General features: G+C 38.2%; 1 protein-coding gene across 3 annotated transcripts in view; it reads right to left on the reverse strand.

The window, feature by feature from the left end:
* The window catches only part of SLC13A3 (solute carrier family 13 member 3), a 76,406-nt gene that overhangs the window by 35,057 nt on the left and 18,257 nt on the right, over positions 1 to 23,092 (reverse strand). For all 3 annotated transcript variants that reach the window (XM_074210154.1, XM_074210153.1, XM_074210155.1), the window contains exons 2-3: positions 8,538 to 8,803; positions 5,730 to 5,878 (exon numbers count right to left, since the gene is read on the reverse strand). In XM_074210154.1, the coding sequence (XP_074066255.1) occupies positions 5,730 to 5,878; positions 8,538 to 8,773 (385 nt within the window). In that variant the 5' untranslated portion in view covers positions 8,774 to 8,803. The remainder of the gene's footprint in view (positions 1 to 5,729; positions 5,879 to 8,537; positions 8,804 to 23,092) is intronic.

Consider the following 23,092-nt stretch of genomic DNA (forward strand, 5'->3'; position numbering starts at 1 on the left):
TATGATCTCTTTTAGCGTTAAATCCTGATTCCATGAAAACTGAGATAATGGCTTCCTTCTAGGTTTTCTCTGCTGTTCCCTGTGTAACATATATGATTGCTTGACCCTTCATGAGTCTGGTTGTTCTCTCCTCTGGACACATTTCAGTTTGCCAATGCAAGCTGATGTTGGCACCCAAGACTGGACATGATGATGCTCCATAGCTGTGGGCAAGTTTTGCAGAGCCCAATAAAGTGAATCTATCCTTTTATCTGAACACCAGAAGCTCATGTGGCCCAAGTTTACACTAACTTCTTCTGGAAGCCTTTTCAAGCTGTTGATTTATCTAACATTTCTTGATCAGTCTCTACTCTCATTACTTTTTTCAAATGAACTTCTGCTGAGTCAGTTCTTGGATTATTACCTTACTGCAACTGACCTTTAAGAATAATAGCAGTTAGAATTTATAAATCATTTTAACTAATGTTAATTCATTTGATTCCTTACAATAATACTTTGAAGTAGGTGATGAGGAAACCAAGGCACATCGAGGTTAAGTGACTTGCCTAGTGTCATAGAGTTAGCAATGTCTGAGGCAGGATTTGAACTTAAGTCTTTCTGGTTTCTAGTCTTATTGGTTTAAGAATACCCACAAAGATACATTCCATTTGCTATAGTTCTGGATCTTGCCAACCAACAGTCAATATGAATTAGTGAACAATATGATTTGATATTAGAAAGACCAGAGTTCAAATCCTGTCTCAGAAATTTATTGACTTTGGGGCCCTGGACAAATCACTTAACCTATCTGTGCCACAGTATTCTCATCCGTAAAATGAGAAGCTAGTACTTTATGACCTAAGTTCCCTTCCAACTCTGAATCTATGACCCTATAAAGTCTATTCATTCCATACCATCAGCACACATTCATTCCTGGTTCCTAAAAAGAACTCTGGCTCATATTTTCATAGTACATTGTGGTTCACAAAATGTTTTCCTCAAGACAACCTCAGAAGGTAAATAGTTTGAATATCATTATCCCCAGTTTATAGATGAGAAAATTGAGGCTGGAGAAAGTTATAAGTGATTTGCCAGTGATCATACAGCTAAGGGAGTATTAAAGCAAGAAATTTAAAGTAGGTTTCTCCTGACTCCCAAACCAGTTCTATTCCAACTACTCTATAGTTGCCTCATCCTGAACTAAAAAAAAAATGGGGCAAAAGGTAACCTCTCTTTACAATAGGATTAACTATGAATCTTTTCTTTCTGACTCTATCTTTGACCTAATACACCCATATCTGTAGACTGCCCTATGATCCCACCACTTGTTGACTCTGTCTCAGTTACCAACCATCCAAATGTACACAAACACCAACCTACTTACCCACTCCCCACACTCTCCTCCATTTTTCTCCCAAACTACTTTACTGAGATTAAGGTCATTCATTCAGAGTCTCCATCATGTTCACTTCTCCATGCTTTTTTTTTTTAGTTGACTGTTTTTTATTAACACATATATGTGTACTTGTCTTCTGGCTTATTGAAGTAGTGGGTTGGATTACACTTGTCACAATGTCTGTCAAAATGGTTAGCCATAAAGATTCCAGCACCACATTCATCAGAGGATACTCTGATTGAAGGTGACTAATCTTACCATTCTCATCAACTTTATAGATCTTCAGAATAACAAACTTAACCTTTTTTTCTCTTATACTTTTTCATTTTTGGAAATGGTATAAGACTTTTTTCTCTTCTTGGCATCATCTTGAAGCCTCACAACAAGATGAAAAGTAGACTCCTTCTGAATGCTCTAGTCTGTCAAAGTACATCCATCTTCCCAGCTTGCCTAGAAAAATCAATCTTTATTGATTGAGGGGAATACCTTCATTATTTTGTATTTTGACCGTGACATTTTCAATAGCGGTAATGGTCTTCCCTGTCAAAATATTCATGAAAATATGCACCAATGCATCATGGCATCTCCTGTATTGATGGCAGATCCAAAAAGGAGTCAACACTTTTTTTTACATCTTTATCCCTCCTCTTTTCTCCAGTCTCAGAAGATGAAGTGACTCTTCTCCTTGCCCACATTAGACCCTTTCTTTTGTATCCCCAATTCCATCCCTTCTTATCTTTTTTCCCCATTAATCACTCCTCATCTCTCTTATGAGCATTCTCTCCCTCTTCACTGGTTCCAGTCTAATAGATGGTCCAGATCTCCCTCATCTTTAAAGAAAATACTTTCCCTTGGCCCTGTTATCCCCTCTATCTCTATCTTTATCCTACATCTCTCCTCCCTTTAACTGCCAAGCTCTCAAAAAGAATAATTAACCTTGACATCTCTAGTTTCTCACTGACTCTTCACTTTGGGACAACTTGAAATTTGCTCTCTAAAATGTCCCCAAAAGTCTCTTCCCTTGAGAAGTTGTTGGCTTCTCCTAGAGCCTCCATTTTAAGAAGATGATCAGACTAACCTGGTTTTCATTCTTCTCCAGACTACAATTCTGATGACTGAACTTTCTTGAACAGGTTCCCAAGTGGACACCTCCTCTCCCTGGCCATCCCTCCTCCACCCAGTTGCTTTTTAGTTCCTTTTGGATGTGTTATTTCTGGCCCCCCATCCCATTAGAATGTAAATTCCTTGAGGGCAAGGCTTCTTTGTTTCTCTTTAGATCTGCAATCCTAGCACAGTGTCTGACCCACAATAAACATTTAATAAAGGCCGTTTGGTAACTGAATTGATGATAACTTCATTGTCAAAGCAGATGGCCTCCTTCCATCTTTCTGCCATATTTGATACTGCCCAATCACTCCTTTTTGACAAAAGTATTCTGATTCTCTAGCCCATTTGCATCTCTCATTGGTTTTACCTTCTCCCTTGACTGCACCCCTAAAGCATGTTCAAAGCTGCTGTTCTTAACTTTCTTATCTGTAGAACCAGCTCTGATCTAATCCTGAATGCTAATCTTCCACTTCCAACTGCCTAGTGAACACCTTCATGGAAATGTTCCATCAGCATGTCAAGCTCAACTCATGTAGAACTTAACTTGTTAGATTACTCACTTTGTACCTCCATCAAACTTTTCTATGCTGCTGATTGTATCAGCATCCTTGAAGGCTTGAAATCTGGATATCTTGACTCTTGATTCTTGACTTGACTCTTGACTCTTTCCTTTCCTTCATTTCCCATTCTCAATCACTTGCCAAGTCCTATTGATTCTAATTTTCACATCTTTCCCTTCCATCCTCCCTCTCCACTCAAATTGCCTCCTCTCTATTCCTTACCCCCATTCAGATTCACATGGACTGTGTTGTTTCCTTGTGTCCCTGCTCATTTTTTTTCAATAACAAAAGAACTGGTAACAAAGTAGATGCCCATAAGTTGAGGAATAGCTAAACATATTGTGGTACCAGAATAGGATAGAATATTACTGGGTTGCAAGAAATGATATATGTGATTAATCCAGAGAAGCATGGGAAGAACTACATGAACTGATGCATAGTGAAGTAAGCAGAACTAACAGAAGTAAGTAGAAACAACACACACAGTGACAATAACAATGTAAATGTAAAGTATCATATACATTCTCACATCCAAAAATCAAAAGTAAATATTACAAAATTAAAAAGAACAAATATATTCAAAAATAGATTGCAAAGATGTTTCCAACTTACTCTTTAATATTGCCCAGTACACATATTTTCAGAATTTTTCAATGTATTAATCAGTTATATTGATTGCTTGTTCCTCCTTGTTTTTGTCTTAAAATACTCTTTGTTATATGGAATGATTCTTAGGAAGGAAGAAACATAGGAGAAACTATGGTGATGTTAAAAAAGATCAATTAAAAAGAGCTTTAAAAAAATAGTCTTTCTTATCTAGGACCTTCTCTCTCCAAACTATATTCCATTCAGTTGCCAAAATAATTCTTTTTAAAAAGGCCTCAATTTTGTTTATTTTTATGAATTTGATGGACATCAACCAGCATGACTATTCCCATATACAAAAGAGAAAAAAAGAATCATATTATGAAATCATGAAACTGAATTTTGTACCGATTATTTTCAAATTATATTATACATAATATATAATTTAAATTATAATAAATACAAAAGTAGTTCCAATATTGTCCTGCTTATTTGTGAATCTTTTTGAACCTTTATCTACTTTCTTCTGGAAGATATAAATGTTTCATTAATGTTATTTTCCTTCTTTTGGGGGAGGGGATGGAGAGGACATTACTATTGGTTCCTATTCCTTCTTCCCTCTCATTACCCTCCCCTCCAATAATCTTATTAAGGCAGTTATCTGATCATGTCACTTTCTTGTCCAAAAAACTCAATGGCATCCTACTATATATAGGATAAGCTGTGAATTCTTACCTAACCTTCCTGATCTCTGTTCTCTTCATCTGTAAAATGAGAAGCCTGGATGATGTTTTCCCTTCTAGCTCTATATTTATGCTCCTATGATTCATAACCAAGGCATAGTCCCACACCTTATAATCCTTTCCTAGTTCCATGCCAAAGCCCTTTTTATCCATGGCATAACTTCTTCTATTCTTCATTTAACCTAGCCACCACCTCTAATAATCCTATTGCTTGTCTATTATACCCTAGATATCTTCTTGCAACCTAGGGTCAAGGGTTTTATTGATATGTCTTGCTCTATCACCTCTATCTCTTCTAGGTGGTTGGGAGATCTAAAATCATGGTCTACTCCTTCCTGGCATGACTACATCTAACTGAGAGAACTAAACTCTATGTCCTATCCATAAGTAAGAAGAATGTTGTCTCCATTCAACAGTAAAAGTTGAATAACTAAGGTCTTCCTTTCTGACCTAGACCAGATCCACTACATTCCTCTCCCATGGTTAACCTCCCCAGCAGTGAACTTGAGGTTTTTTTTGGCGGGGGTGAGGATCTCCATCTCCCTATCACATTAGGTTTTCTCCCATCATAGGAGATCACTCCCTAAAGACTTCTTGATTTTCCCCATGCACCAGAATTCCTCATCATAGCTTTCCAGACACCTTAGCCTGTCATTTCATTCAAGTCACTTAATAGCCTAGCTCCCTACCTAGACTTCTGCCACATTGCTACCCTTCACCCATTCTCCATTCCAACTAAACTAGACTGGAAACAGATGGCAGGTTGACTTCCAATCCATGAAGGATATTTCCCCCATCCCATGTCTTATCCTAAGTTTAAAAGTGCTACATAAATGTTAGCTGGAGTAGTAGTAGCAACAGCAGTACAAATAGTAGTAGTAGCATTAGTGCAGTACTAGTAGAAGAAATAACAGTAGTAGTTGTAGTAGTAGAAATAATAGTAGTTCTAAAGTCCTTAAGGTTCAGCTTTGCTAATACAACTTCTGTTTAATCTTCTCTGATTCTCTTCTAGAAAAAAATGTTCTCAACCTCCACAAATTTTCCAGAGCATTTGTTTATTTGTTCCTATCTCACTTTTGTTCCCATTACACCCTTCTTTATATATATATATATATATATATATATTTAGTTGTGAACATATTATATTTCTTCCCCCTTACCCATACCACTCCCTCTTCCCATCCTCCCAACCCCATCCACCTTAGATAGATCATGAGTTTCTTGAGGGCAGGGACACTGTTATTCCTTATCTTTGTATCCCAAGGTTTAGCACAATACTGTATAATACTGAATAATTATTTTCAACTTGAATTAACCACAATATGGCCAGGCCAGCCCACATCCTTTTGCCCATCTCACCCATATTCTCTTCGTCTATTACAGCCTCCTTCTCCCCAAAAAGACTCTTCAGAATAGCATTGGCGATGGGGAGCATCATGGCAGTGGAGGCTGTGTTGCTGAGCCACATGGACAAGAAGGAAGTGGTCACCATCATTCCTAAGATGAGTCTGGTGGGCAGAGAACCAGAGAATGGACCCTGGAGGCTCAGAGAAAGGTTATTGCTTTATTATTTCCCTTTATTGCCCCTCCCTCACAATCTCTGCTTACTGACCCATCAAGTAGTATTTTTCATGAAACCTTCCTTCATCCCCACAGCTAGAAGTGATCTCTGTGTGTACTCCTCATACATTCATCATATTAGAGCATTTCTTATTTTCTCTGTAATTCCTTTAGAATTCAGACTAAGTATAATTCATCTCTTTATTCCCATCACAAAACAGTGCTCTATATATACAACAGACATTTAATAAATGTCTGTTGAATTAATAATAAAGACTAGAATCATAAAATGTCAGAGTTGGAAGGATCCTAGACATCACCCAGTCTAATCTCGTTCTTTTATAGCTGATGAAGCTAAGGTCTAGAAGAAGGAAGGGACTTGCTTCTTTTGCAAAACTCATAGACACATTAGACCCTAATGATATCACTAAAGTCCTAGGTATCTAAAAAAAGTCCCAAATCAGTGTTATAGTCTACTTAGCCCAGAAGGTTGATTTGGGGGCAGTCATAACAGGGTTAGCATTATATTCTAGAATGAATACATAATTTTTATAATTGCTATTGTCAAAGGTAGCTGGGTGACCTAATGGATAAATCTCTGGACCAGGACCCAAGAAGACTTGAATTCAAATTGTCTTACTCATTGGTTGTGTGACCTTGGACCAGTCACATCCCCATCTGTAATCTGATAAAAATGATAGCACCTGCCTTCCATGGATGTTACAAGGATAAAAAGATATAAAATTTATAAAGTACTTTGAAAACCTTAGTTTTATAGAAATGTGAGCTATTGTTAATATATTATTTCAGACTGTTTCTGCATGCAGTTGTTAATAATGCAGGAGATATTATATGAGTTGTATGAACTTGGGCAAGTCACTTTCCTTTTATGTAAACTAAGAGTTGGATTGGATTATCTCTATGGTCCTGTTACCTCTGCCGCATATGTCTGTTTCTTCTGATAAGATGGAGCTCAAACACCCCCAACTGTATGAAACCAATCTTAATCCCCCCAACTACTGGTGGTCTACATCCCATACTATCTTACATATCTATATATTTGTTCAATTTATACTGTAAACAAACATATACTTATGTTTTATATATATAATTACTATTTATATACTATTTATTATATAAATATAATAATTATGTTATATATTGTATAATTATGCTGTATTATATAATGATCTCATAATAATATATTATAAATATATATTATTTATGCTATAAATAAGTATATATATACATGTTCTTGTTGACTCCCCCATTATAATGCAAGCTTCTTGAAAGTATTCTTTCCCTGTATTTGTATTCCCTGTGCCACAGTGCCTTACCACACAGAAGGCACTTAAATACTAGCTGATTGATTGGCTGGTTGAGTCCAGCTCTGACAGCAACATGATAACAGTATAGAGCTATAGCAATCATAGAGCATTGAACTTGAAGTCAGAAAGACCTAAGCTCAAATACTGCCTCAAAATCAGTGGGATCCCCAAAGAGTATGACTAACCAAAGCCCTGAAGAGGTCACCATAATCAAATTTGCACTGTCTATTTCCATTAAGCTGGAATGAGCATATTTTGGCCAATGGCCAATGGCCATATTTTTAATAAGTATAACTTCAAATAGTGTGAATTGAATACCTGTAACCACTTCATAGCATTCACCATACACACTAATTGTAGCATTCATTATACACACTACTTGGGACTCAGCTGTACTAGATTTGTGACCCTGGGCAAATCACTTAAGCTATTTTCTTGCTTTAAAATAAGGATGATAATAGCACCTAACATGTAGCTTTAAGTAAGAATCAAAGGAAATTATAAATGTAAAATGCTTTGTAAACCTTTAAAAGTATAATATGAATGTTAGTTATTATTACATTTCCTAAAGCAGCAGTCCTCAAAAATTTTGATTAGGATCATTTATACTTTTTTTTCCTCTAATTTTTTCAAGACAATGGAGTTAAGTGGCTTGCCCAAGGCCACACAGCTAGGTAATGATTAAGTGTCTGAGACCAGATTTGAACCCAGGTATTCCTGACTCCAGGGCCAGTGCTCTATCCACTGCACCACCTAGCCATCCCCGATCATTTATACTCTTAAAAGTTACTGAGAATCTTGAAAGATATTTTGTTTTTGTGGGTCACATCTATCAATAATTATTATATTTTCAATTTAAACATTACTGTGAAAATAGTTTTGACCTTGTTGACCCCCTGAAATTGTCTCAGGAACCTCCAGAAGTGCTGAGAAATGAGAAGTGCTGCTTTAAGTACCACCTTCCAACTCTGACATTAAGTGACCCACAATTTAAGTTATTTCACTGATTTTTTTAAATTTCAAAGGACATTGGAATATTAAATTCTCCCAACAAGCCTGTAACATAGATAGGCCCACCCAGGGTCAATGGCCCATTTTACAGATGTATTTATTGATGCCCACAGAGCTTACGGGACTTGCCCAAGGGCACCTAGATATTAAGTACTAGAACAGGAATGAGAGCCCATCCTGCAAACTCCCAGTCTAGAGCTCTATCCATCAGGCTGTATTACCCAGAAGGGACATGAGCTACCTTTTTACAGGTGGAAAGGGATATTACCTGGCTGGCTGTACCCCAACGAACATCAGCACCTTTAGGGCAATTCTCCGGTGCAGGTTCCATTCCTCAATGGCAGAGGCCATGATTAACCCACTGAGGAAGAGAAAGTTGGTGTCCAGGAAATACTGAGGGCAAACTTTGCTGGAAGGCAAGATGCCCATGAAAGGGAAGAGGATGATGGGGAGTAAAGCAGTCACCGACAAGGGCAGGGCCTCTGTACACCAGTAGAGTGCCATCAACAGGATGACAAAGAGACATTTTCCTTCCTGGGAAAGAGAACAGATGAAAAGAGTGTTATGATTCAGAACAAGGAATATTAAAAGCAAAAAACTCCCTTAAATATAGAATTCTTGTCAGATCTGGAAGGTCCTTTAGAATACAGAATGTTGGAGCTAGAAGAGACCTTAAAATATAAACTCTTAAGTCAGGAGGGATCTTAGAAAGCAGAATGCTGAAATTTGAAGGAACCATAGAACAGGGAATTTTGGACCTGGAAGGGACCTTAGAACATAGATAATCAGAGTTAGGAGAGATCTTAGAATACAGAATGTAGGAATTGGAAGGTACTATAAATCAGAGACAAACCACAGAAGAGACCTTACAAAATAGAATGCTGAAATTGGAAGGATATTAGAACAGAGAATGTTGAATCTGGAAGAGACTTTAGAAAATAAAAAGTCAGGAACAGCTAGGTAGCCCAGTAGATAGAACACCGACCCTGGAGTTGGGAGGACCTGAGTTCAAATCCAGCCTCAGAGATTAGATATTTACTTGCTATGTGACCTTGGGCAAATCACTTAACCCTACTGCCCCACAAAGCATAAAGAACATAAAAAGTCAGAAGTGAAATATAATGCTGGAGCTTTAAGGGATGTTATAACATGGAGGCTCTTAAAAAAACAGAAGCTTGGAACTTGAAGGCACTGCAGAATATAGAATACTAAAGTGGAAAAGACCTTAGAACATCAACAAGAGTTGGGAGAGAATGAGATCATAGAATGTTGGAACCAGAAGGAATTATATAACATAGAATGTTAGGTAAAGAACAGAATGTTGAAACTGGAAGGGCCTTTAGAACAGAGAATGTTGGATCTGGAAAAGACTTTAGAATATTTAAAAGTCAAAATTAAGATGGACCTGAAAACATAAAAGTAGTTGGGCTTTGATGGATGCAGCTCCTCTCAGCAGTTCAGTGATCCAGGACATCCCTGGGAAACCTGTTAAAGACAACACCATTCATATCCAGAGGAAAAAAAACCCAAACAAAACAAAACAAAAAACCCACGGAATTTGAATTGATATATGTTCACTTTTTACAAAATTATCTTATGTTTTTCCTTCCTTTGCCATGTTTTTTTCTTTTCCCTTAGTCCTAATTGCTCAAACACAAAATGACTAATAAGTTAAACATATTAAACACAAATGCACATGTACAACTTGTACCAGACTGCTTGCCATTGAAGGGAAGGGAGTAGAAAGGGAGGGTGGTAGAAAAATGTGTAACTTTTATATATATATATATATATATATATATATATACACACACATATATATATGTAATATGCAAGTGAATGAATGCTGAAAAACTTGCATAACATATAATTTAAAAAATATTTTAAAGTATCAAAAAAGTTAGTTGGAAGGAACCTTTAGAAAAAAGAATATTATAGCTGGAAAGGACCTTAGAAATCATCTCGTTTGATACCTTAATTTTACAGAGAAGGAAACTGGCCTCTATTCATAGGAAGTGACATGCCCAAGGGCACCCAACAATTTACTTGCACTCAGGATTTGAACAAAGGTTGCTTGACACCTAGTCTAGGGCTCTTTCCATAATACCACAACATCGGGGCAGCTAGGTGGCGTAGTGGATAAAGCACCGGCCTTGGAGTCAGGAGTACCTGGGTTCAAATCCGAGCTCAGACACTTAATAATTACCTAGCTGTGTGGCCTTGGGCAAGCCACTTAACCCCATTTGCCTTGAAAAAAACAAAAAAAAAAAAAGAGTCATAATACCACAACATCTCTGTCCCCTGTGACTGGTGCTGATGATCCCCTTGCATACACTTAAACTATTGTAATGAGTGAGTCTGGAGAGTTTTTCTATATGAGCAGTTTAGAATTGGAGTTTGGCCAGGGTGACCCCCACATAACTTCCCAGCCCTCTCAGGGCTTCCCATGGAGAAGAGAATCCAGACTCACAGAGGATTTTAAGGTTTAGGCCAGAAAGCTGTCCAAGGCAACTAATCTGGAATTAACAAAAGCTGTACCCTTCCTTCTCTGGCCAACTCCTTCTTCTGTCCCCGACTTTCCCTCTGCAGGGCAGAGGCTGGCACTGGCTTTCAGTGACAGGATCATTCAATCTCTTTACTGATAAAACATCTCCCGAACAAGTGAAGGTCACATAGAGACACCTCTGTGTTGACTCACTGGGTGATCCTAGAACAGGTCCCATCATCTATCCAAAACTCAAAATGTTCATCCCTGGAGCTAGGAATTAATCCCTGCCTCTTTCCCAGGCAGTACATTCTAAAAGAGTATCCAAAGGTAGACTTTTAAGTACCAAGAACCCAGGTGTCAAGGTAGCCTTTGGCAGTCTAGACCTTAGTAAGATTGAAAGTTTTTATTTTTTCATTTAAACTCTCCTGGTCACTTAGTCACTGTCCAAATGATTTTCAATCAAGAGGTATTTGTTTTTAATCACTCTTCTTTCCAGAGATTGGTTTTCAGGAAAGCAAAGCTTTATGTAGCCCAGAAATTTGACTCATCTTCCCAGGGTTTGTTCTTAGAGGTTTAGAAAGCTGCTCTGACTGATAGAGAAACAAGCTTCTCACCTTTTAGCAAAGAAATGATAGACTGACTAGAGGAACCAAAAGAAATCTACATTTACAGATATGGCTCATATTGTTTTGCATATTTTATTTGCTTATTTTATACTTAAATGTTAGAAAAGAGGGCTTCTCTGTGGAGGGGAATGAATTAGTAAATTAGTGTTAGAAATATAAAATGATGAAGAGAAAGAGAGAAGAAAAAAGAAAGGAAAAAAGGGAAGGAAGGATGGAAGGAGGGAAAGGAAAAGGAGGGAGGAAGGAGATGGGAAGGAAGGGAGGGACGGAGGAAAGGAAAACAAAGAGAATTCAGAAGGGTATACAAAAACTAATTTTATTATTCTCTTAAATGTAATATATACTTTAAAACAATCTGTAACAAGTTCATGGTTTCATATGTAATCATTTTTCTTCTCTGTTTTATTGAAATATCTGTGCTTTTTGATGATTACAAATTCATAATTTAAAAAGACAAAAAAAGAAACAGAAGGTATCTTAGAACTTGGAAGGAATCATAGACAAAGAATAGCAGAGTTGAAAGGGATCTTACAACTCAGAACATCAGTGTTCTGAAGGAATTTAGAAGTCACTTCATCTAACTCCTCTATTTTACAGAATACAAAACTGAGACCTACGAAGAGACATCATTTGCACAAAGACCCCAGACTTTGAGTGAAGGTCACCTTATTCTCCACTATGCCCTATTTCTTCCAGGGAGGTCTACTATTTTTCTGAATTCTAAATCCCTTCCAGTCATTAAAAAAAACATAATTACAGAGAGATTAAAGTCTAAGTATTTAGGGACAGCATAAGCAGAACTGGGGGGAAAGGGGAAAATGCCACATCAGGTGGTTAATTTTTGAGCTGGGAGATGATTGCCAGACTTGCCACAATGACTAGTTTTGTGCTATTTTTTTTCCAATGCCCCCAAGGTTCCCCCTTTCCTGGAAAAAGAGAAAATGGTAAGAAAAGCCCATTTTCCCTTGAACTAGGAGTCTAGAGATTAAACCAGCTTTAATAAACCCCCCATATTCTACTATCTCTCATCCTCCCCCAATACCAACATGTCTTAAACCTTTCCTCTCTCCACAGGTTCCCGAACCTGTGGTGAGAGCTTTGTCTGAGCTAAAGGATTGTGAACAGGGTATTAGGACATCATACGAGATTTTCCACTGCAGAGAGCATGTTCAGAGGCATAGAAGAGAAAAAGAACGAAAGGCCTCAACCCTTTATAGGAGGTTGAGCTAGATCAAAGGTTCTAAGGTTCCTCCCAGCACTGACAATTTATGCTCTATGTTCTATGGTCACTTCCATTCTAATATTCTATTTAGTATTATATTTCTAAATAATAAGAAGGGAAAACTTACCCCAAAGGGAAAAACAGAGAAGGTGAACTTACTATAGGAAAGAAATACTTGATGATGATACTGATGATATGGGATTGAAGCTAAAAAACCCTGTCCTGGCAGATGACAGAAGTAGAGGTATCCTGCCTTGAAGAAAATCTGAAGAAAGTTCCAGATGAGGATTCATTTGTGGAAAGTAGAGCTAGAACTGTATCTTTTCTAAAACAAGTCTGGGGATATTTCAATGTTCTAGTCAACCGGACTGCCAATGTGCCAGAGCTGGGAGGACCCTTAGAATACAGAATATCAGAGCTGGAAGGGACTTTAGGGTTCAGAATGTCAGAGCTGGAAGGATCCTCAGGGCACAGCATATAGAAAACAAGCTTAACAGAATCATTCTACTCCATAAAAGGTAAAATAAGCCCCCAAGGACTTTTCCAACTAACTAAGGATCCAGTCTGGTCCAAGCCAGTGTTGCCAAGAGAGAGCATGACCAGACTCATTAGCAGGTGTTATGACCAGCTGCTTGCCTTGCTCATTAAGAGACTTCCTTCTGCCCTGAGTGCCCACAGTCCTGCCATAGCTTTTACAAATCATTCACAAGTGACTGGCAATCAGGGAGCCATGTTGTCTGGCACCCAGCCTAGGAGACTGATTTGAAATTGCTGCCCCTTCACTGAGGACATGTGGGAGAGGGAGAAGGTACATATATGTCTGCCAGGAAAAGTCAGGGCAAGGGGCAAACCAGGAAAAGTTTCATCATAGCTTAATGAATGATAAGTGCCAGCTCTTTCCCATTCTTAAAAGTTCATCCCAGAACAGAGTATTTACATTTGATTGTTCTCTGAAAAGACCCTGGGATGCTCTAATTCAAGATCATTTCCTAGGAACAAAGTCATGGAATGTAAAGGATAGGAAGGGAAGTTTTTATTTTTTTTGTTTCTTAAATATTCCATTTGTTTTTTTCCCCCCCAACTATATGCAATGGTAGTTTTTACTAATCATATTTTTTGCAAGGTTTTGAGTTTTTCATTTTTCTTCCTTCCTCCCTTCCATCCCCCTCCCCCTGACAGAAAGTAATATAATATAGGCTCTACATTTCTAACCATGCTAAATAATAGATCCATTTTGATCATGTTGGGAGAAAAGAATCAAATCCAAATGGAAGAAAGAAAACATCAGAGAGGGGAAAAAAATGACAATTCACAAGACAACTTTTAAAAATTGAAGATGATAATTTTGGTTTTCATTTAAACTCCACAGTTCCTTCTCTGGATATGGATGATATTCTGCCACAAGTCTTTTAGAAGTGTCTTTTGATTATTGTACTGCTAAAATGAGCAAGTCAATAATAATTGATCAACACCCCATGTTGCTGTTAAGTGTGCATAATGTTTGGGAAGAAGTATTTCTATAAGGTCTACTTTAGACCCAAGATCTGTGTCAAGTACTTTTTCAACTGTTATCTCATTTAATCTTTATAACAACCTTTAAGATAGCCATTATAGGGGTGGCTAGGTGGTGCAATGGATAGAGCACCCTGCCCTGGAGTTAAGAGTACCTGAGTTCAAATCTGACCTCAGACACTTAATAATTACCTATCTGTGTGACCTTGGGCAAGCCACTTTACCCCATTGCTTTGCAAAAACCTAAAAAAAATAGATAGCCATTATAATTATCCTCATTTTACATTCAAGGAAACTGAGGCAAACAGAGTAAAGTGACTTGCCTGAGGTAATACATTAAGTATCTGAAGCTGAATTTGCATTCAGATCTTCCTAATTCCAGGACCAATACCATCCACTTTGCAAAATAATTCAATTCTATTGCACTAGACAATTCTATTCAAAGAATTGAATGCTTCTACAAAGTTCCTCATGCAGAGAGGTATCACAACCACCTCATTGGACAGGGACAATCACCATGCAGGTTGCATTCCTCTTTGTTCTAAGATTCCTAAGACAGAGTGTTCAGAACTGGATACCTTTCTTTCAGGGGATCAGGCCAGGATGGTTTTGTGTTGTTTTTTTTTTATAGCGGACATGTTAACTTCCTCATACTGGAAACTGTGACTGTCTTAATGAAGCCAAGTTAGCATTTGTTCCTTGGTTGCCATGTCACACTGTTTACTCAGACTAAGCCTCTCAGCCCCCATCCACAGAAGCAATATGAGAGAGGTTGAGTTGGAAGGAAGCTGGATAGGGAGTCAAGTGCTTTGATACCTTCTAATTGTGCAACCTTGAGCTAGTAACATGAATTCTTTGAGAAGGTAAGTGACAAGGAAACACAGTCCTGGGCATGCTTCAAGCCTATCCAGGAACCCTCACTGGTCCACCACTGAAGCATCACTAGTTTATCTGCTTCCTTTATTGGAGTCAGTGTCATAAATGAAGCTCATGTCTCTTCCCTCATGACCCTAGTGGATGAAAGGGACTTCAGTGGTGACCATGGTGGGATCTGGCCCCTTTTAGGTATCAGCTGTGATCTGTGAATCTTCATTCCTCAGACTGTTTGGGGGGGGGGGGTTGTCTCTGCTCCAAGCTCAAAAAAAATGGAAGCTTTGCCCAGTTTGGAAACCCTATGGATCTAAGTATATTCTCAGAGTGGCATGATCTCCTCAGAGCAAGCTGTAGCTACTCCCAGACAGTCTGACCTCTAGTCAGAAGAACTGGTAATCTTAGACCACAGAAGTTATCTAGCTCAATGCTCAAAGGGCAATCAAACTCTGCATATTCGTTGATCCAAAATACTACTACTAGATCTATATGCCAAAGAGATCATAAAAAGGGAGGGGGAAATCTACATATATACATTATAGCCATTCTTTCTGTGGTGGTAAAGAATTAGAAATTGAGGGGATGCCCATCAGTTGGGGAATGGTTAAACAAGTTGGGATAAATTAATACAATGAAAACTATCATATTATAAGAAATAATGCAGGCAGATTCAGAAACCTGGAAAGACTCACAGGAACATCTGATACAAAGTGAAGTGAGCAGAACCAAAAGAACACTGTACATACTAATAGCAAAATTGTACATTGATCAACTATGAATAATTTAGCTATTCTCAGCAATAAATGATCTAAGATAATTCCAAAAGATTTATGATGGAAAATGCTATCCACATCCTGAAAAAGAACTAGCTAATGGAGTCTGAATGCAGATTGAATTTTATTATCTTCACTTTATTTTTTCATGATTTTTTATATGGAAATATGTTTTACATGACTACACTTTTATAACATGTCAAATTGTTTAACTGTCTTAGGGAAGGGAGGAGAGAAGCAGGGAGAAAATTTGGAATCAATTTAAAAAAAAAACAAATGCAATGAATTGATGTTGAGTAAAGGGATCAGAACCAGGAGACCATTGTACACAATAACCATTGACAAAGCTCCTCTCAGCAGTTCAGTGATCAAAGACAACTCTGAGAGACCTGTTATAGAAAATAACATCCACATCCAGAAAGACAGAAAAAAACAACAAAAAACCCCCATCTTGGAGTCTGAATGCAAAGCAAAGCATACTAGGTTCACTTGAAACATTTTTTTTGTTTTTTTCTTTCTTTCTCATGGCTTTCCCCCTTAGTTCTAATTCCTCTTTCATAACATGACTTATTTGGAGATAAGTTAAACATGACTGCATATATACAATTTACCAGATTGTTTGCTGCCATGGGGAAGGAAGAGGGAGGGGAGAGTAGTAGAAAAATGTGAAACTCATAAACTTGCAAATGAATGTAATTGGGAAAAAATTGTCTAATTGCTAAAAATTTGTCTAAATTGCTAAAAAAAATTGTCTAGTTCAACACATTCATGTTTTAGATGAGGAAACTGGGCTCCAGAAAGGTTAATGTAGCTAGGAATAACCAGCAGAGCCAGGATCAAACCTAGGTTCTCTGGTTCCCCTGAAATTTTTCTTTAGAGATATAGACTTCTTATTGAGCATCAAATAATGTAAACCCATGATTTTGGCATTAAAGGTCTTCCACAATCAGGGTTCAATTTATCTTCTTAGTTCTATTTCATTTTAATCCCTCTCACATATCCAACACACTAACTCAGCTGGATGACTCCCTATCCTATGTTCATGACCTGCCTTCTCCTCTCTGTGTGTCTTTGCCCTTTTTCTTATCTAGAGCAGATTCTCCCTTGCAAATTCCATCCGCTGATTTCCCTTCCTTTCATCAAGACACAATTGAGGTCCTAATTTCTCCATGAAGCCTTCCCAGAAAGCCCCAGGTGAAGATGATTCCTCTATCCTAAAAGTTCTTTGCTTGGACCTGACCACTATACACATCTCATTCTCCTTTTTATCATATCCAGCTGAACATATATGTCTTTTTTGTTTCAAAGGCAGTATCTTCTAATAGAGATAGAGTACAGTACATTGAGACAAGTAAACCTGGATTCAAGTTCTGCCAATGGTGATTTTTAGCTATATAGCTGAGTTCTTGAAAACTTGAGCTCTGAGGACCTCAGTTTCTTCATCTGCAAGATTGGATGATGAAACCTGTACTACTTAAACAAAAGGGTTATGGTAAGGATGAAATGTGATAATAAAGTACTTTGCAAAATGTCACTTATTATTACTGCTTTATTATGCAACCATAAGCTTCTTAGAAATAAGAACCATATCCTTTGCACATAGTGGGTGCTTGATAAATACTGTTGAATGAATGAATGACATTCTGGATCTGATACAAGTCATCTAACTTCAATGTGCTTCAGTTTTCTTCATCTATTAAAGGGGGAATATAATTTTGTTCTCTAGCTAAGAGGTGCAGTGAATAAAAGCCCTGGACCTAGACTCATAAAGACCTGAGTTCAAATCTAAGTCACTTTACCTCCATCTGCCTCAATTTCCTCAACTATAAAATGGGAATTAAAATAGCATCTACATCTCAGGGATGTTGTAAGGATCAACTGTGATACAATTTGTAAGATACTTGCTTAGTGCACTAGTGACATAATGCTTGTTTCCTCTCCCTTCTCCCTTCTGTGTTTCATGAGGGTCTTATGAGCAGAGTGCTTTGTATACTTCAAAGAGCTAAAGAAATGTGAGTCCTTCTTATTAAGGAAGATTAAATGATCTTGCATGGCACCATCATTCCTGTCCACCTCCAATATCCTCCAAAGCAGATGACATCTAAACTATATTGGCTCACTGTAACTGGAGATTATCCTCCAAGATCTCTAGAAAAGTGGATGACTGAGAGAAGAAAGAGAATGGTCTTATTCCTAATATAATCAAGAAAGTCAGGGAAAAAACCAATATAAAAATTGTTAAAGATATAAGCACAGTATTTAAGACCACTGGGACAGTCCAACAATGACTTCCTGGTAGGGAAAGTTAGGGAAAAAAGATGCCATTTTCTTACTGAAATTCCCTCTGCCCATCCATAGATAGAGAACTGGAAAGGACCTGACAGATAAAGAAGTCAATTCTCCTCATTTTGCAGATGAAGAAATCAAGGTACAAAAAGAACATATGATTAACCCATGATTAAATGGATAGTATACAGACAGCTCAGTTTTCTGACTCTAAACCCAATTTTCATTCTATTCTATTATGTATTTGAAGTGTGTGTGTGTGTGTGTGTGTGTGTGTGTATTTTCATGCCTTAAAATCAGCAAATTCATTTATTTTAAATTGTTCCCAAAAATGTTGAAATCTTTAATTTTTATTCATATACTCAGGGAGAACTTGATCTGGTTTTCTACCTTACTACATATTTAACATTAGAGTAGTAACATTATTAGGTCTAATTTATATAGCACCAATCCTACTCATCCTTGAAGGCCTATTTCCTCTGGTCAGTCTGTTCTCACTGTTTGGACCCTCACTAAGCTCTCCTTTCATGGGAACTCAGATGGCATTTAAAATTGTCACCTCAGAACTTGATAATTGCCATCACATATTGTTCAGCCTATGTGTTGAGTCTTGCTTTCCCAATGACACTGCAAGTTTAGAGGCTTCATCTTTTCTTTCTCAATTGGTTGTGTGACTTTGGACAATTCTGGATCCTAGGGTCTTCACCTATAAAAGTTTGGACTAAACAACCTGGAAGGCCCCTTCAAGGCCTGGCATTCTATATTCTGAGGTCCCTAGTTCTTGTTCTGAGCTCTCTTTAGCACTAACATTCATTTATTCAATGATAAACAATGAATGTTTATCAGATGTTCACTCTATATTAGGTGGCAGTTAGGTGACACAATGGATAGAGCATCAGGCCTGCAGTTGGGAAAATCTGAGTTCAGATCTAGTCTCGGACACTAGATATCATTGGAACCCATTTGCCTCAGTTTCCTCACCTATAAAATGAGCTGGAAAAGGAAATGGCAAAGCATTCCAGTAACTTTTTCAAGAAAACCCTGAATGGGGTCATAAAGAGTTGGACACCACTGAACATGGCATAAAAATTACAGAAAACTTGGGGGGGGGTCAGATTATGATGGAACTGGAATGCCACACATATTTGATCCTGGAGGTGATAAGAAGCTATGGGAGTTTATTTATTTGAGATGTGAATGGTAAGTGAAATGGTAAGACTTGGGCTTTAGGAAGATTGATCAGTGGAGAACTGACAAAAGTGGGGAGAGATTTGAAACAAAAACTCTAAACACTAACATTTAATAAGTCTATGGCAAGGACTTTAAAGACCTTAATCTAAACTCTAATTAATACAAATGAGGAAATAGGGACACAGAGAAGAAAATGCTCTCAAATGGTTACCCTACAAGTTAGAGCTGACAATCTACAATTTTCACATGCCTACAGTGCCCAGTACAGGGACAGAACAAAAAGCAGATGCTGGATATAAACAGTTGCTAATATATTGATCGAGTTTCAAACTCCAGGCCTGATTAAAAAAGAAAGTTGGCCAGGAATAAAAGGTAAAGAATGACCTGTCCCTGACCCAGAGAAGAAAAATATTGCATGGCATAATTGTGCCTTCTCATTGAATCTGGAAAGAAGTAAAGATTGGCACCCATTCTCACACCTTGTGGGATCAGCTGTTGTGGCCCCCAAATGGGCCATGGTTCTTGTACTACTTTATTAATTTTCGGGCAGTAGTATTTAATGCTGCAGAAACTGAATCCCTAGGGCTACTAGAGTCCATCGCTGATAAGGACTACATTACAAGATTAAAATAGGAGCAAAGGTAAACTCTTCCATGAACCCACAGGAATGGGAAAACCGGTCTTGCTCATTCTAACTTGGATCCCTTGATATCCGAGAATTCAGGCAGCCTTGAACAAGGAAGAGGTCACTGACCTGAGAGTCTGAAGCCCTGGTTTCCTGCCCCAGCTCTGCTACTGTCTTGCTGTAGAATCTTGAACAAATAAGTTCCCCTTTGGGTAAAAAAGTTGGACCCTTTGCAAACTAGATCAATCATTCTCAAACTTTTTGATCTCAAGATCATTTTACATTCTTAAATGTTTTCAAAGACTCCCCAGAGAGCTTTGGTTCATATGTTGTATCTATTAATATGTGCCATATTAGAAATTAAGTGACCTTAACATTATTATGAAAATAAACTTGAATTCATAGAAGGTCTCAGAGAGCAGACTTTGAGAATTACTAGACTAGAAGATTTCTGAGGTTGTTTTTATTCCTGACAGTTTATATAAGAAAGTTTCTCCCAATTCTTACATTTTACTATTCTAAGGATCCTTCTATTCAGTGTTCTATGTTCTAAGACTTTCTTCTAGCTCCAATATTACATATTTCAAGGTTCCTCTCACTTATGAAATTCAATGATCCAAGATCCCTTTCAGTTACTAAACAGATATGGAAGAAATCATGAAAATGAACTGAGTCCATTACAAATTTGTGTTCTCTGAACTTGACTGCACCATCACTACAGAAAAGCAATCCTTTTACTCCTTCCTAATTGACTGTATCTGGTTACCCTTACTAGTGTTCCAAACCTTTTCTTTTCCCCCTCAAACCTCCCACACTATCTCACATAGGTGAGTGCTTTCCCCAGTCTTATACTAAGTACAGCTGATGATACATATAGTATCATAGATGTATCCCTTTCATATCATCCCTCATTCTGTTTTCCTTTACATTCTGTTGAAGTAACCTCTTTTGTCAAGGTCAACTCCTCTAACCTTTTCATGTAGAGGGCTACATGCTAACCCTTGAACATAGCCCTTTCTGTATTCCCTAGAAAATTAAACCTAGGGGCAGCTAGGTGGTGCAGTGGATAGAGCACTGGCCTTGGAGTCAGGAGTTCAAATCTGGCCTCAGACACTTAATAATTACCTAGCCATGTAGCCTTGGGCAAATCACTTAACCCCATTGCCTTGAAAAATGTAAAAACAAAAAACAAAACAAAAAAAATGAAATTTAAACCTATAATTATGCCTTCTTTCCTTATCTTAAATTGCTCCATATCTACTATTTCCTTCCTTGATGCCTACAACACTCAACTTTCTTTCATATTTAGAAAGATCTCTCTAGACCCAACCATCCCTTTAAGCTTTATCTTGTACTTTCCAATCAGAATCAAACTAAATTAAAAAGGGGGGGGGGGGAGCAAGCCAACATGGCAGCATGGAGACGGGAATTCCCAGAAACTGTCCTCCGGAATACTCCAAATGCCTTAAAATTATGAGTCTAACCAAATTCTAGAGCAGCAGAACCTACAGAAAGACTAAGTGAAACAATTTTCCAGGCCAAGACAACTTAGAAGATCTGCGGGAAGGGTCAGTTCCACCAGGTTTGGAAAGAGCTGTTAAACCCATGTCATGCTTTGTTGGAGTGAACCAACTCCAACCTTCCAGGAACAGCTGCAGTGTGCCTGGGTCCCTAGGGGGCACCTGAGTCAGTAGTAGCAGAGAGGTTTCCAGACTTCTCAGCCCAGGGATTACCAAGGACAATTTAGAAGGTCAGTGGGAAAACTCTGCCAATCCAGAGCAAGCATAGAGCCCAGGGCAGCTCAGGCCTCAGTGCAGACTCTGCCCCGGGGAACCAGAAGCAGACTTGTGGAGCCTCCCAGCAACTGCTTCCAGAGCACTCAGCCCATGAATGATCTCTACTATCCCTGGGACTAGACTCTGTTGCTCTGTCCAAGCTCAGATTCAGATCACAGTCTGGGGCCCCCATTGCCATAATAGAATAGGGACCCTCCTCACAGCTTCAGGTCAAAGCGGAGTGCTTGTGGTCATCCACAACAAGAGCACAGATAGGAGAGCAGTCAGAGACTCTCATCAGACTTTGAAGGAACTGAGGTCCCTGGTGGAGGTGTCCCAAAAACACTCAAAAGTTTGGGAAGTGTGTAAAATATTCCTCAGGAAATGAATAAATAATAGAAGGAAAAGAATATGACCATAGACAATTACTTTGGTCTCATGGAGGATCAAAATATATGCTCAAAAGATGACAAAGGGGTGGCTAGGTAGCACAGTGGATAAAGCATCGGCCCTGGAGTCAGGAGTACCAGGGTTCAAATCTGGTCTCAGACACTTAATAATTACCTAGCTGTGTGGCCTTGGGCAAGCTACTTAACCCCATTTGCCTTGCAAAAACCTAAAAAAAAAAGATGACAAAGTCAAAGTTTCTGTTTCCAAAGCCTCCAAGAAAAATAGAAATTGGTCTCAGGTTATGGAGGAGCTTTAAAAGACTTTGAAAATCAAGTGAGGGAGGTAGAGGAAAAATTGGGAAGAGATATAAGAGCAATGCAGGAAAACCATGAAAACTAAGTCAGCAGCTTGGTAAAGGAGATAATCAAAAAATACCAAACAAAATAGCAAGCTAAAAACCAGTTTAGATCAAATGGAAGAAGCAGTTCAAAAGGTCAAGGAGAAGAATCTTTTTGGGCTACCTGAAAGTCATAACCAGGAAAAGAGCCTAGACTCCATTTTTCAAGTAATTCTCCAGAAAAATTGCCCAGATATCCTAGAAGCAGAGGGTAAAATAAAACTTGAGGGAATCCAATGAGCACCTCTTGAAAGACATCCCCCAAAACTGTCCAAATTCAATTCTACAACTTCCTTTCTTCTCACTCACACACTTCTCAGCCCTTTGAAATCTTGTTTCTAAACCTGAGAATCCAAAACTCTGACTTCCAGCCCCAGTCCTCAATTAAAACTGTGCTTTTCAAAGGTACCAATGCTCTTAAATTGACAGATCCTGTGGCTTATTCTCAGTTCTCTGCCTTCCTGATCTCCCTATAGCATACAACACTCTTAAACCCCCCCTCTCATCCTGAATACTCCTACCTCTCTAGGGTTTCAATACAGTACTCTTTTTGTTCTCTTTCTACCTGTCAGACCTTTCCTCAGGCTCCTTAATTGGATCTTCATTCATTTCCTACCCCAGGGATGTGTCAAGTCAAAATGATTCTCAAGAACCAAGTGTTCACTTTT

The sequence above is a fragment of the Macrotis lagotis genome, chromosome 1 (assembly GCF_037893015.1).
Source record: "Macrotis lagotis isolate mMagLag1 chromosome 1, bilby.v1.9.chrom.fasta, whole genome shotgun sequence".
In the NCBI taxonomy this organism is placed as follows: Eukaryota; Metazoa; Chordata; class Mammalia; order Peramelemorphia; family Peramelidae; genus Macrotis; species Macrotis lagotis.